Consider the following 14,969-nt stretch of genomic DNA (forward strand, 5'->3'; position numbering starts at 1 on the left):
TTAATACTATAAGAAGTATGGACCTTGTCATATTTAAACTTGGGAATGGTTGTGTTTGGGAGGGAAAGGGGGTCAAAAGCTAGATATATTTAGATCAGTGATGTCAAACTGAGACCACTGATTTAAAGTAATTCAGTCATTTTCTTTTTATTCCAGAGAGCAAGAACCATACTGGAGTTCGAAAAAATCCTAAGAATTTATTTTAAAGATAGATTTAAGCTCGGAGAAAAGTGCAAAGTCTCTGAAAATGACATCAGATTATGTCTGAGGTAATGCAAAGAGTGCATATATACATACACACATGTATATCTTTTCATTATTTAAAGTTATGCATATGATCAATAATATACCTTTTCATTATTTCCAGAATTAACCAGGTAAAATGGACTGAATGGCACAGTCAAGTCACCTGTGTACACGAAGATGCTGGACTTTCACGGTCAAATGGTTTGTTAACTACCAGAACTCCTCTTTTATGACACAGACCACCAAAGTTATGGGTCATTGTGGCTGTTTCAAACATGATAATATAAAAGTAATGGGAAAACTATGGAGCCAAAATTAATATTTACAGGCATAGAGCTAAACAAAAACAGTATGAATATGTATAACTTAAATTTTAGTCATGTGACCACTTTCAATTTATATTGCAGAGTAATCCAAAAACAAATTGTCTACTGACATGTCATAGACAGATGTCAGAAAAATCCATTGGTAGTTTTTGGGCTGGAACGCTTTGGCCCTGCTTTTAGATTACACTAACTGTATTCTCTGATACTGTAGAACTGTAGGCACCATATGTGGCTCCAAATGGTTATCTTTTCTGTGCCATAATATAGAGAATTGCTCAGTGATAAATTATATGAGGGAGTGTAACACTGTAACGCATTCCATGTGTCCTGGTCCTTACCAGCGTCAAGCGACACATGCCATGTATCTGCTGTGCTTCCTGGTCTTTCTGCTCTGGAGTGTCTCCTGCTGTAGTTCCTGCTCTGTCCTCTAGGGTCCACATGCGAGCACTGGCTGAATCTTATAGAGACAGTGTGCACTCACTAATGGATCCTCGTGAAGTCTCTCAACAGCTCCAATCTCCCGCACCTGCCCTCGGACAGGCCAGCAGCGCACCTGGCCCAATAGGAACAGCAAATGAAACATGGAAATGTCCAGCGCTTTGGGATGCAAAATTCTTCGGCTTTATTAAGTCATAAAAACATACAGCATAGGGGCAAGAACGCCAGGCGTTCTTGTCCCTATGCTGTATGTTTTTATGACTTAATAAAGCCGAAGAATTTTGCATCCCAAAGCACTGGACATTTCCATTTTTCATTCATTAATGGATCCTCCTCCAATCCCTGCCTATCACTCCCAATATATAAACCTGCTCCACCCGTTGCCTGATTCCTCAGCAGGGTTGTGTAATCGGTTCTGCTAAGGTCTCTGTCTGTCTGCTAAACCTGTGTTCCTAATCCTGCCTGTCTACTGGACCATCTGTCTCATCCCTTGGATCCTGACCTGTCTCTCGTCTTAAAGGGGTACTCCGGTGGAATTTTTTTTTTTCAAATCAACTGGTGCCAGAAAGTTAGACAGATTTGTAAATTATACATAAAAAGAAGGTTGCAGTAGCACTCTTGGTCAATAAATGGAGGCTCTTAGCGCACTTTTTGACCAAAACGTGTCCCCCCATCCACCACATGGAGGTGGCCTCATTTCGGATGGGACCCTAACACACATTCTGAGCCAACATTCATAACACTCACCTCTGCTGGGCATATAGCCTCTGACTGGGTGACATGCTGGATCCATTATCAATTTAAAATACCTCCTGTGAAAAAGGATTGATAATGGATCCAGCATGTCACCCAGTCAGAGGCTATATGCCCAGCAGAGGTGAGTGTTATGAGTGTTAGGCTCAGAATGTGTTAGGGTCCCATCCGTAATGAGGCCACCTCCGCGTGGTGGATGGGGGGACACGTTTTGATCAAAAAGTGCGCTAAGAGCCTCCATTTTTTGACCAAGAGTGCTGCTGCAACCTTCTTTTTTTTATACTCTGTATTTGCCACAGCAGCGTGCACCCGTGTATTAGGTAGTTGTGCTGGCTATTTTTCTTTTTGTTTAGATTTGTAAATTACTTCAATTTAAAAATCTTAATCCTTCCAGTACTTATCAGCTGCTGTATACTACAGAGAAAGTTCTTTTATTTTTTAATTTTTTTTCTGTCTCACTACAGTGCTCTCTGCTGACACCTCTGTCTGTCTCAGGAACTGTCCAGAGCAGGAAAGGTTTGCTATGGGAATTTTCTCCTGCGCTGGATAGTTCCTGACAGGGACAGGCAGAGAGCACTGTTGTCAGACAGAAAATAGATTCAAAAAGAAAAGAACTTCCTGTGAAGCATACAGCAGCTGATAAGTTCTGGAAGGATTAAGATTTTTAAATAGAAGTCATTTACAAATCTGTTTAACTTTCTTGTACCAGATGATTTAAAAAAATAAATGTTTTTCACCGGGGTACCCTTTAATTAACTTGGACTGTCTACCACGATTCCTGTCTGCTTGTAGCTTGTTCCAGCCAGCCTGCCTCTGTAGCCATCTTGGCTAGCTGTGTCACAGTACCTGCTATGCTAATAAACACCTGTTCAGCTCTGCTGTGTCTGATGTTATCTGTAGTGTCAGTTTGCCCCATTCTGCCTGCCTGGCCAGTTGCCACTTGTGGCACAGTGGGTCCATACCCGTGGCGGTACAGGGAGGATGTCATTGTTATTTTTTATTTCTCTTGTTCATTTAAAATGCAAAAGATAAAAACTCTGTATGTTATCAAATGCATCTAGAGGTCTATGGCAGATATATTACAACTCTGTACAGCTCAATGGTTGTATGGTTCTGTAATACAGTAGACTGAATGAGGTTTAACAATAGAATCATTAACCCCTTAAGGACTGAGGGTTTTTCGGTTTTTGCACTTTCGTTTTTTCCTCATTACCTTTTAAAAATCATAACCCTTTAAATTTTGCACCTAAACATCCATATGATGGCTTATTTTTTGCGCCACCAATTCTACTTTGTAATGACATCAGTCATTTTACCCAAAAATCTACAGCGAAACGTGAAAAAAATCATTGTGTGACGAAATTGAAGAAAAAACTCCATTTTGTAACTTTTGGGGGCTTCCGTTTCTACACAGTACATTTTTCAGTAAAAATGACACCTTCTCTTTATTCTGTAGGTCCATACGATTAAAATTATATCCTACTTATATCGGTTTGATTTTGTCGTACTTCTGGAAAAAATCATAACTACATGCGCAGAAATGTATTTGTTTAAAATTGTCATCTTCTGACCCCTATAACTTTTTTATTTTTCTGCGTATGGGGCAGTATGACGGCTCATTTTTTGCGCCGTGATCTGATGTTTTTAGCGGTACAATTTTTGTATTGATCGGACTTTTTGATCACTTTTTATTCTTTTTTCATGATATAAAAAGCGACCAAAATACGTTATTTTGGACTTTGGAATTTTTTTGCGCGTACGCCATTGACTGTGCGGTTTAATTAACAATATATTTTTATAGTTCAGACATTTACGTACGCGGCGATACCACATATGTTTATTTTTATTTACATGGTGTTTTTTTTATGGGAAAAGGGGGGTGATTTGAACTTTTATTAGGGAAGGGGTTAAATGATCTTTATTCACATTTTTTTCACTTTTTTTTGCAGTGTTATAGCTCCCATAGGGACCTATAAGACTGCACACACTGATCTTTTACATTGATCAATGGTTTCTCATAGGAAAGCATTGATCAATGATTCTGCCGCTTGACTGCTCATGCCTGGATCTCAGGCACTGAGCAGTCATTCGGCGATCGGACACCAGGAGGCAAGGTAGGAGACCCTCCTCGTGTCCTGCAGCTGTTCGGGATGCCGTGATTTCGCCGCGGCGATCCCGAACAGCTCCCTGAGCTAACCGGCATGGTTTCACTTTCACTTTAGACGCGGCGTTCAACTTTGACGGGTCCCGACCGTTGTTAGAGGCCAGGCCCGACCCGCTATGATGCGCGTTATGGATCGGGAGCTGACTCATGACGTACCGGTACGTCATGTGTCCTTAAGGGGTTAAATAAGGCAGAGACAAGGTATTTTGGTGCCCTAGGAAGATTAAAGGGGTACTCCACCCCTCAACATCTTATCCCCTATCCAAAGGACAGGGATAAGATGTCTAATCGTGGGGGGTCCCGCCGCTAGGAATCCCCACGATCTCTCGTGCAGTACCCCCTGTCATCTGGTGTATGAAGCGAGCAGTGGGTGCTGCAGGAGAGATTGCGGAGGTTCCCAGTGGCAGGACCCCCGCAATCAGACATCTTGTCCCCTATCCTTTGGATAGGGGATAAGATGTCTAGGGGCAGAGAACCCCTTTAGCGTACGTTCACACGTACAGGATCCTGTGCAGATTTGATGCATAGAATTTTCTGCTGCAGATTTCAGTGTAAACTAAATGACTGAGCACAGCTTCTAATCTGCAGTTACAAATCCTGCGCATCAAATCTGCGCAGGATCCTGTATGTGTGAACGTACCCTTAGATTTTCACAGCGTATTTAGCTGCGGATCCGCTGGTGAAGGCCCCGCTGTATGCTGGCTTTACATGTGCCTGCTCGTAGTGGCAATACGCCACTACGAGCAGACACAGTGCAGCGATGTGCATGGCGTATCCTCACAGCGCCGCTCTGAGCTAGGCAGAGAGCTCCCGCAATGTGTGAGCATACTGCGACTCGCACATCACTGCAGTGTGTCTGCTGGTAGCGGGGTATTGCCACTACAAGCAGGCACATGTAAAGCCAGCATAGAGCAGGCCTTCACCAGCAGATTTGCAGCGTAAAATACGGGGGTATTCCGGTGAAAACCTTTTTTCTTTTAAATCAACTGGTGGCAGAAAGTTAAACATATTTGTAAATTACTTCTATTAAAAAATCTTAATCATTCCTGTACTTATTAGCTCCTGAATATTACAGAGGAAATTCTTTTCTTTTTGGAATGCTCTCTGATGACATCACGAGCACAGTTCTCTCTGCTGATGTTATTATAATAATAATAATAACGCTTTATTTATTGTTGTCCTTAGTGGGATTTGAACCCAAATCCCCAGCACTGCAAGGCTGCAGTGCTAACCACTGAGCCACCATGCTGCCCCTAGCATACATCTGCTATGCACGGTTGCTAAAATGGACAGAGATGTCAGCAGAGAGCACTGTGCTCGTGATGTCATCAGTGTTCCAAAAAGAAAGGAATTTCCTCTGTAGCATTCAGCATTTAATAAGTACTGGAAGGATTAAGATTTTTTTAACAGAAGTAATTTACAAATATGCTTAACTTTCTACCACCAGTTGATTTAAAAGAAAAAAGGTTTTCACCGGAGTACCCCTTTAAGCTGTTTAACCCTTCTAAAATTTAATTTTACTGCACATTTGGGTGACTGTCTCAAAAATGTTGTATTGTATCTGGAAGAAGCATACTGGCTGCTTTAAAAGGAATAATATACATGAGGCCTATAAAGCCCCAGCTGCCATAACAACCTATTAGCACTCATAGATCACGTCAAATAGGTGCTGATAGGATAACAAGGGGAGCACTCTTCCTCTAGCAAAACACACAGATGTTGCAGTCACTATTACCAATGCATCTAAAATTTCTTATTTTAAAGTGACTAAAATTAACTTAATCCAAAAGTTGACTCTAATCAGTCCAGAAACCCTTTTTTTATTTCTCCTTTGAATTGTTAGGGAGGTGACACATTTTCTGTGATTTATTAAGCACATTAACAGGGGGGTAGAGATTACTGGATTTGTGAAAATTATTTTTTTTTAATTTTTTTTAACAAATGTGAGTATTGTACAAAAGGCTGTTTAAAAACGTTTCCACCGACCAACTATGGTATTACAAACTTTTTCTCCTCAAATCAAATAGACCCAATTTTTAAATTTTTACAAGGGGTAAAAGGAGAAAATGTATACTTATATTTGTAGCCTGATTTCTCTTGAGTAAGCACATACCTCATATGTCTATGTAAAGTGTTCGGCGGGCGCAGTAGAGGGCTCAGAAGGGAAAGAGCGATAAGGGGATTTTGGAGAGTACGTTTTTCTGAAATGGTTTTTGGGGGGCATGTTGCATTTAGGAAGCCCCTATGGTGCCAGAACAGCAAAAAACCCTCACATGGCATACCATTTTGGAAACTAGACCCCTTGAGGAACATAACAAGGAATAAAGTGAGCCTTAATACCCCACAGGTGTTTCACGACTTTTGCATATGTAAAAAAAAATTATTTTTTTTCACTAAAATGTGTGTTTCCCCCCAAATTTCACATTTTTCCAAGGGTTAATAGCAGGAAATACCCCCCAATATTTGTAACCCCTTCTCTTCTGAGTATGGAGGTACCCCATAAGTTGACCTGAAGTGCACTATGGGCGAACTACAATGCTCAGAAGAGAAGGAGTCATATTTGGCTTTTTGAGAGCAAATTTTGCTCGGGGGGCATGTCGCATTTAGGAAGCCCCTATGGTGCCAGAACAGCAAAAAATACCCACATGGCATACCATTTTGGAAACTAGACTACTTGAGGAATGTAATAAGGAATAAAGTGAGCCTTATTACCCACAGGTGTTTCACGACTTTTGCATATGTAAAAAAAAAAAAAATAAATTTCCACTAAAATGTGTGTTTCCCCCCTAATTTCACCTTTTTGCAAGGGTTAATAGCAGAAAATACCCCCCAAAATTTGTAAACCCATCTCTTCTGAGTATAGAGGTACCCCATAAGTTGACCTGAAGTGCACTATGGGCGAACTACAATGCTCAGAAGAGAAGGAGTCATATTTGGCTTTTTGAGAGCAAATTTTGCTCGGGGAGCATGTCGCATTTAGGAAGCCCCTAAGGTGCCAGAACAGCAAAAAAAAAACACACATGGCATACCATTTTGGAAACTAGACCCCTTGAGGAACGTAACAAGGGGTACAGTGAGCATTTGCCCCCCACTGGTGTCTGACAGATCTTTGGAACAGTGGGCTGTACAAGTTTTCATTTTCATGGACCACTGTTCCAAAGATCCGTCAGACACCTGTGGGGGGTAAATTCTCACTGCACCCCTCATTACATTCCGTGAGGGGTGTCGTTTCCGAAATGGGGTCACATGTGGGGTTTTGTTTTTTTTGCGTTTGTCAAAACCGCTGTAACAATCAGCCACCCCTGTGCAAATCACCTCAAATGTACATGGTGCGCTCTCCCTTCTGGGCCTTGTTGTGCGCCCCCAGAGCACTTTGCGCTCACATATGGGGTATCTCTGTAGTCGGGAGAAATTGCGTTACAAATTTTGGGGGGCTTTTTTTCCCTTTTACCTCTTGTGAAAATGTAAAGTATAGGGCAACATCAGCATGTTAGTGTAAAAAATAAAAAAAATTTACACTAACATTCTGGTGTAGACCCCAACATTTCCTTTTCATGAAGGGTTAAAGAAGAAAAAGCCCCCCAAACCTTGTAACGCAATTTCTCCCGAGTACAGCGATACCCCATATGTCGCCCTAAACTGTTGCCCTGAAATACGACAGGGCTCCAAAGTGAGAGCGCCATGTGCATTTGAGGCCTAAATTAGGGATTTGCATAGGGGTGGACATAGGGGTATTCTACGCCAGTGATTCCCAAACAGGGTGCCTCCAGCTGTTGCAAAACTCCCAGCATGCATGGACAGTCAACGGCTGTCCGACAATACTGGGAGTTGTTGTTTTTCAACAGCTGGAGGCTCTGCTTTGGAAACAGTGGTGTACCGGACGTTCTTATTGGGGGAGGGGGGCTGTGTAAGGGTATGTGTATATGTAGTGTTTTTAACTTTTTATTTTATTTTGTGTTAGTGTAGTGTAGTGTTTTTAGGGTACAGTCACATGGGCGGGGGATTACAGCGAGTTTCCCAGCGCAAAATTTGCTGCATCTCAAGATGCGAGAAACCCACTGTAAAAGCCTCGCCCATGTGAATGTACCCTGTACATTCACGGGGGTGGCGGGGTGGGGGGGGGGGGGGCTTGCATCAGCTGTTGCAAAACCACAACTCCCAGCATGCATGGTCTGTTAGTGCATGCTGGGAGTCATAGTTTTCGAACAGCTGGAGGCACACAGGTTAGGAAACACTGAGTTAGAAACAGACAATGTTTCCCAACCAGTGTGTCTCCAGTTGTTGCAAAACTACAACTCCCAGCATGCCCAGACAGCTGAAGGGCATGCTGGGAGTTGTAGTTCGGCAACATCTGAAGGGCCAGATGTTGCTGAACTAAAACTCCCAGCATGCCTGGACAGTCAGTGCATACTGGGAGTTGTAGTTTTGCAACAGCTGGAAGAGCACAGATTGGAGACCATTATACAATGGTCTCCAAACTGGGGCCCTCCAGATGTTGCAAAACTACAACTCCCAGCATGCATGGTCTTTTAGTGCATGCTGGGAGTTATAGTTTTGCAACAGCTGGAGGCACACAGGTTAGGAAACACTGAGTTAGAAACAATGTTTCCCAACCAGTGTGTCTCCAGCTGTTGCAAAACTACAACTCCCAGCATGCCCAGACAGCTGAAGGGCATGCTGGGAGTTGTAGTTCGGCAACATCTGAAGGGCCAGATGTTGCTTAACTAAAACTCCCAGCATGCCTGGACAGTCAGTGCATGCTGGGAGTTGTAGCTTTGCAACAGCTGGAAGAGCACAGATTGGAGACCATTATACAATGGTCTCCAAACTGGGGCCCTCCAGATGTTGCAAAACTACAACTCCCAGCATGCCCAGACAGCCAAAGTCTGTCTAGGCATGCTGGGAGTTGTAGTTTTCAGACTCCTAGAAGCAGCAGTGAAGATCTTCACTGCTGCCTCTGAGGACTACATACTTACCTGCCGGTCCCGTCGCTGCTCGCCCACGTGGCCGGTCCTGCCGCTGCTCCTCGGTCCTGCCGCTGCTCCAGGTAAGTCCGCCGGTCCCCACGTGTTCCCCCCGTGTGCCGCAGGTCCCCGCGAGCCCCTGCAGCCTTCGTCCCCCGTTCTGCCCGACTTCCAGGGGCGGGCAGTGCGGGGGATCTGAACTTTCACCCCAGATCACTGTGATTGGTCCACAGGGACCAATCACAGTGATCGCTGACCAGGATCATCAATTGATGGTCCTGGGGGTGAAGCAGAAGTTGTCCCCTGCTGGAAACAGCGGGACTTCTGCCAGTTAACCCGTGCGATGCTGCGCATCGCCGGGTTAACTGCATGTCATTTATAAACGCCGGGATGCGCGAACGCACTGCACAACCCGGCGTTTATATATGACATTCTGCGGGAAGGGGTTAAGGAAGAACAGGGTAAAAAAAAAAACACATGTAAAATACATGTTTTATAATAATATGAGGTATTCGCTTGCTTATCGTTGCCTTTTTTTTGGCCGACCATAAAAGTAGATGCCTAATAATCTTTTTCATATTTATATTTTTTAGTAAATGAAGGATCTGTCCACTCCAGTTTAAATTCCATCGATGAAGTTGATGCACCTATACGACAAGAACATACTACAATCCAGTTGGAAACTGAACATGACACATTCCTGGAAACAGCACTTTAATAGAAGATGTGTGAAACAGGATATATATACCTCATACGGAATACCTCGACACATCACTCTATAATTTATTCCCGTTCCTATTCTATTCTATTGTAATAAAGAGCTGCAAAGTCATGGCTGAATGTCCATAGACTGCTTCCCTTGTGAACTGTTGTAGCAATTGTCTAAGCAGATCTGTTACCTAAATATGGTGCCCTATTTTGTAGCATCTGTCTAATAGGAACCATGAAAAATACAGCAGATTCATAATTACATGATGAGTATCATGTCTAAGAATTGGCAAAAAAAAAAGAAGCCAGGTCATTGTAAAGAGGTTGTATATAAAGAGGATTTTTTTTTTTAATGTAATTATTTTTAAAGAAAGCACCATGGTGGTGGCAAATATAAAGGATACTTCCCTGCACTGATCCCTTGCCGCTGCCATTCACTTCCTCCTTCTTCCGATAATGTGCTGACCCTGCAGGAACTGGTTGCAGTGGTGACTGGTAACTCCTTTTGACCAGTGATTGGCTGAGTTAGCAGGGTTGGCACATGATCAGATTCAGGAATAAGTAGAGGGCACCAGGGACCTGAAGCCTTGAGAATGGCAGCGGAGGGGGATCGGGGCAGATTAATATGCTTATTTTTATTAATTTATTTTTTTGTTTTGCAGAACCTGGACAACATCTTAAGCTGCTTTTGATTACAAGTGTGGTGTCCCGTCACCGTATTTCACACTGTCCCTTGGTGGGGGGGGGGGCCCAAAGTCAGAGTCCCTAGGACTGTGGGGGTCCGCTTCCCTAGTTAGCCCCTAGTCACCCCTTAGTAAGTTAATATTTATAAAAATTATCATTGTAAATATGTATATTGCATTACTCCCTTGTTTGGCGTAGCAGGACCTTAGGTCATGTGACCTGTTACTCAGAACTCTATGGTATGTTGAAGGACCTTAGGTGGTTCTTGTGTCACGTGTTCACCCACAATGCCGTGTAACGGTGAGTGACAGTAGTTAAGGACCAATCCAAAACAGCTCAGCCCCTGCCCATATAAGGAGCTGCGGCCATGATTCTCTCTTGGGTTGCTGTCACTGAACGAGGTAGGACCTCCGCAACTTTCAAGTACGTTTACTAGGCCAAAGCCTTGCGGCCTTGGCCTATACCAAAGCTGTTGTACATCTACAATTCCCTGCTACTCTCTGCAAGATCACTGGACCTAAACGCACCCCTAAATCCAGCAGATCTATGCTACGGAATCTTTTAAAAGCTAAACTGATCTTATCTGATCCCAACCAACTGTCAATCGCTGCTCAACTGTAAATAGACTCTGTTATCTGGACTGTTATCGATATTGTCTGCTACAGAAAATCTTCAGTAAAAGTTCCTGCAAGTTTTGAGTTAAACAGTGGTTGTGGACAATCCATTTATTACGCACTCACCTATCGCTCTTGGGAAGGGTGGTGACAGGCCCAGCACCATTACAGTATTTAACCCTCACCCTGGCGTCACGAGTGACAAGGGTTAACAGCACCCTTTATTATTCAGAACAGCAACACCCCAACTACCCTACACCCCCCCCCGAGGCGTATCACACAAAGTGTGATAAACTGATCTGCACACATTCTTTGAGTCAACACTCTAGAATACTTCCCATCAGTCTGAAATTCTAGCTGTACAATCCCATGACATAGGAACGAAAGGGTGGGGGTTTTGTAAAGAGATGGGCAATGTTGCGGCATTTCTAATGTTATTGGGCAGAGCTAAAAAAAAAAAAAAGTCTCAATTTTGTTTACAAATATGCTCTGTACACTGTGAGTCCGTGGTATTTTAAACACAGGTATAGAGGGTACACATTGAAGGCTACAGATGGGCAACAGGCCCCAGGCTCATGTAATTGAAAAACAAAAGCACTTAGTGGATTAATGTTGCTGTATATTCTTTCTTTCTTTCTTTTTCGAAATGAACACAGTAGTGGTAAAGTCATGATATTTGTGTACATATTCCAAAAACAACACAAACATTCCCACAAATACACCCCAAGGGTGCCCATGCCCATAGGGGTAGTGTGCTGCATAATTACATAACCTGTAAAATAATCTGAATTTTATGACAAGACAGGAGGGCTTCGCATTATAGTGCATTTCTTTCTTTACTGCAGAGCATATAGCAGCAATAATAAAACGTTTTTTCAATGGTTAACCAGAAAACTTTGAGATATACAGGTATACAGGTGTTACAATCATAGGTGAGCGCAACCTAACATGCTGTATCTAGTAGCAACCAATGAGCATGCAGCCTAGGATATATAAACTCCAGACTGATAACACTATCCCTCTTTCTTTGCTGCTATACCTCAGATAAGTATCCATTATATTCCTTACTTATTCAGTGTATAGTTTAAGATTGTAGTCTACTCATTTACTATTTTATTCCGTCCTCATTCTCTGCGGTATTACACTAGCGACCATTGTCATCTTTGTTACATATTCTAATTTTATTTTTTCTACTGTATATTTTGTGTTCTGACTACCCCAGTACCTGCAAGACTTTCTCCTCAGCGCCGGCTACTTCTATGTTACAAGCACAGCTATTTTTCCTCCATACGCGCGCCCCTCTCCTTCATGCGCGCGTAATCTCGCAGACACGGCGTGGTCTCGCGAGATTTGGTCTGAAGTGGTGATCACTTCAAACCACTCCCGCTCTCTCCCCTCAGACGCGACTTCTCCTCACAGACGCTAGCAGCTGATACTGGTCACAGTCTCCCTATTCCTGTCAGCGCTCTTACTGTATATTTTCACCATTTTACTGTTCTTTTCAGGACAGTTTATATAGTCAGTACCACTCCTTATTGTTATTTAGACTGTGGCAAATTTCTATATATAGAACCCATTTTTAATAATATATATACATATATCAAATTTACAATATAATTATATATTACATATATATATATATATTTCTTCTATCACTGACTGAGTTATTACCTCATTATTAATATGGAACCATCCAATCCTGAAGCAATGCCTAATGACCAACTCCAACTATTAGTGGACCACTCTGTGTCCAGGTCCGTCCATTCTGCTGTTAATAATGCTATGGCAGCTATGCAGGAATCTCTGGTAAAATCGGTTGCCAAAATCTCTCAGACGTCCGCTCATAAGACACATCAGGTACAGCAGGCTAAAAAGTGCTCTTCAAAAAGGAGACATGTATCTCATGATAATCCCTTTACTAATAAGCAAAGGAAAATGGTGCCTAATGAGAGAGCTTTACAAGCTAATAATGATTTGCCTTCCACCAGCAAACATGATTATGATGTGGAACAATCCCATCCCATACCCTCTACCCGGGAGGAGAATACTAACACACGGGTCATTCATGTCTCAGAGACTATTAACCCCTCAGATCATTTTGAAATTATTGAGGGTGACAATAATGATGTATATGACGATGAAAATGATATGGCAGACAATTACTCCGAATTATCGGATGTTGAAGACCCCTCATACGTACCTGAAAACAATGAGGGTGAGGATATTTATTATGATAGTTCTAATAATTTGTCTGAGTCCACCATTCTTGATGGTCAGGGACTCCCCTTTTTTGACCCCTCACAAATTGTACACCCCAGATCTGGAGAATGGACACCTACTCCAGAAATAGAATTTTTTTATCTTATTGGATAAGAAAAAGTTTAGACAGTAAAGACAGAAATAAACTCAGGGCAGAGTGTCCAAGACCCACATTGCCCTTAAATGCTGCCCAAACACCTGAATTAGACCCAATTCTAGTACGATATATCCAGAAATCGGGTAAAAACCCAAAAAAAGGTATGGACCGAAACTTTAAAATCTGTCAGGATAAATTTTTACATTTATTAGGTCCCCTGACAAAGATTATGGAAATTACTGAAATTGCTTATAACTCTGGCACTATGGTGGATGCTAACACCCTTAGGGGTTGGATACAGAGGGCCATATGCCTCTTTGGTAACATTAATGAGGCCTTTTGTACTGAAAGAAGGCGATCAATCCTACTTAAGCTAGACCCTCAACTGACTCACTTGGCTGCTACACAGCCTCCCTCCCCTACAGGAGGTTTTCTCTTCGGAGACCAATTTATTAAAGAAATATCAAAATATGTAGGCCTTTTCTCATCATTAGACAAGGCTCAGTCATCCCTCAAAAAAGTTTTTCCCTCAAAATTTTTTGGAAGGGCCGGGAGAAGCAGGTGCCGTTTTCCCGGCCGGTACCGCCAATATAGAGCACAATATCGAGGCCCCTCTTACCAGACAGAGCTTCCTTCCATATCCCTCCCCCTCAACCCCAGCCACAACCCTTCTTCCCTTACTGGGCACGTCCATGGAGACCGAGAGAACAACGGGGATACACACGTTCCAGACCCCAAGGTAAGATGTCTTCCCAATTATTCTTCCCATCCTCCAGTGGGCGGAAGACTCCTTCTTTTTTCCCACCTTTGGGCTGGGATCTCTTCCGATCAGTGGATTCTAAATACTGTGAGAGGTTATCAGATAGAACTCATGTCCAATCCTGTACAAACGAAGATTCCTCATCCTATTCATTTTACAAAACAGGATCAAATTCTGATACATTCAGAAATAAAAGACCTTTATTCCAAGCAAGCCATTATCCAGGTCCCACTAAATTCCCCAGGTTTTGTCAGCAACCTGTTTTTAGTAAAGAAGAAAGATTCAGGTTATCGCCCAGTAATAAATTTAAAAATACTAAACAATTTTGTATGCTATCGTCATTTCAAGATGGGAAGGCATCCATCTTCTCAGGGATATCCTTCTACAAAACGACTGGTTGATAAAAATCGACCTAAAGGACGCGTATCTTACGGTCCCAATACATCCATCGTGCCAACCTTTACTCCAATTTATTTGGAACAACACGAAATGGCAATTCACTTGCCTTCCCTTCGGACTATCTTCAGCCCCTTGGTGCTTTACCAAGTTAATGAAGCCTGTGGTAGCTCTGTTACGAGCTCGAGGGATTCGCCTCATAATATATCTAGACGACATCCTCATTATGGCCAATTCCATCACTCAAGCTTATTCCCATATGGAATGGACTTTATCACTACTGACCGAGTTAGGTTTCCTGATCAATGTCGACAAGTCAAACCTTATTGCTTCTCAGGAACTAGAATTTCTAGGATTTCTGATCAATACCCGATCAGCTTTATTGAGTCTTCCTACGAAGAAATTGAAGACTATCTGCAAAGAGATTCGGTCACTTATCAACAAGGATCTCATCTCTCTCCGTTCCATAGCACGTATCGTGGGACTCCTTTCCGCATCCATTCAAGCCATATTTCCAGCCCCTTTACATTACTGGGCTCTCCAACGTCTGAAGATCCAAC

The 14,969-nt window shown here is 42.6% G+C and overlaps 2 protein-coding genes across 5 annotated transcripts in view; one reads left to right on the plus strand and one right to left on the minus strand.

Annotated features, from left to right (window-relative positions):
• LOC130357494 (transient receptor potential cation channel subfamily V member 3-like) overlaps nucleotides 1-11,001 on the plus strand; it is a 74,610-nt gene extending 63,609 nt beyond the window's left edge. The window contains exons 15-17 of the mRNA XM_056560193.1: nucleotides 157-269; nucleotides 368-447; nucleotides 9,485-11,001. Coding sequence (XP_056416168.1) covers nucleotides 157-269; nucleotides 368-447; nucleotides 9,485-9,609 — 318 coding nt within the window. The 3' untranslated portion in view covers nucleotides 9,610-11,001. The remainder of the gene's footprint in view (nucleotides 1-156; nucleotides 270-367; nucleotides 448-9,484) is intronic.
• ASPA (aspartoacylase) overlaps nucleotides 1-14,969 on the minus strand; it is a 174,586-nt gene that overhangs the window by 126,240 nt on the left and 33,377 nt on the right. The gene's annotated exons all lie outside the window — the stretch shown is intronic.

The sequence above is a fragment of the Hyla sarda genome, chromosome 2, assembly GCF_029499605.1.
Source record: "Hyla sarda isolate aHylSar1 chromosome 2, aHylSar1.hap1, whole genome shotgun sequence".
Taxonomy (NCBI): Eukaryota; Metazoa; Chordata; class Amphibia; order Anura; family Hylidae; genus Hyla; species Hyla sarda.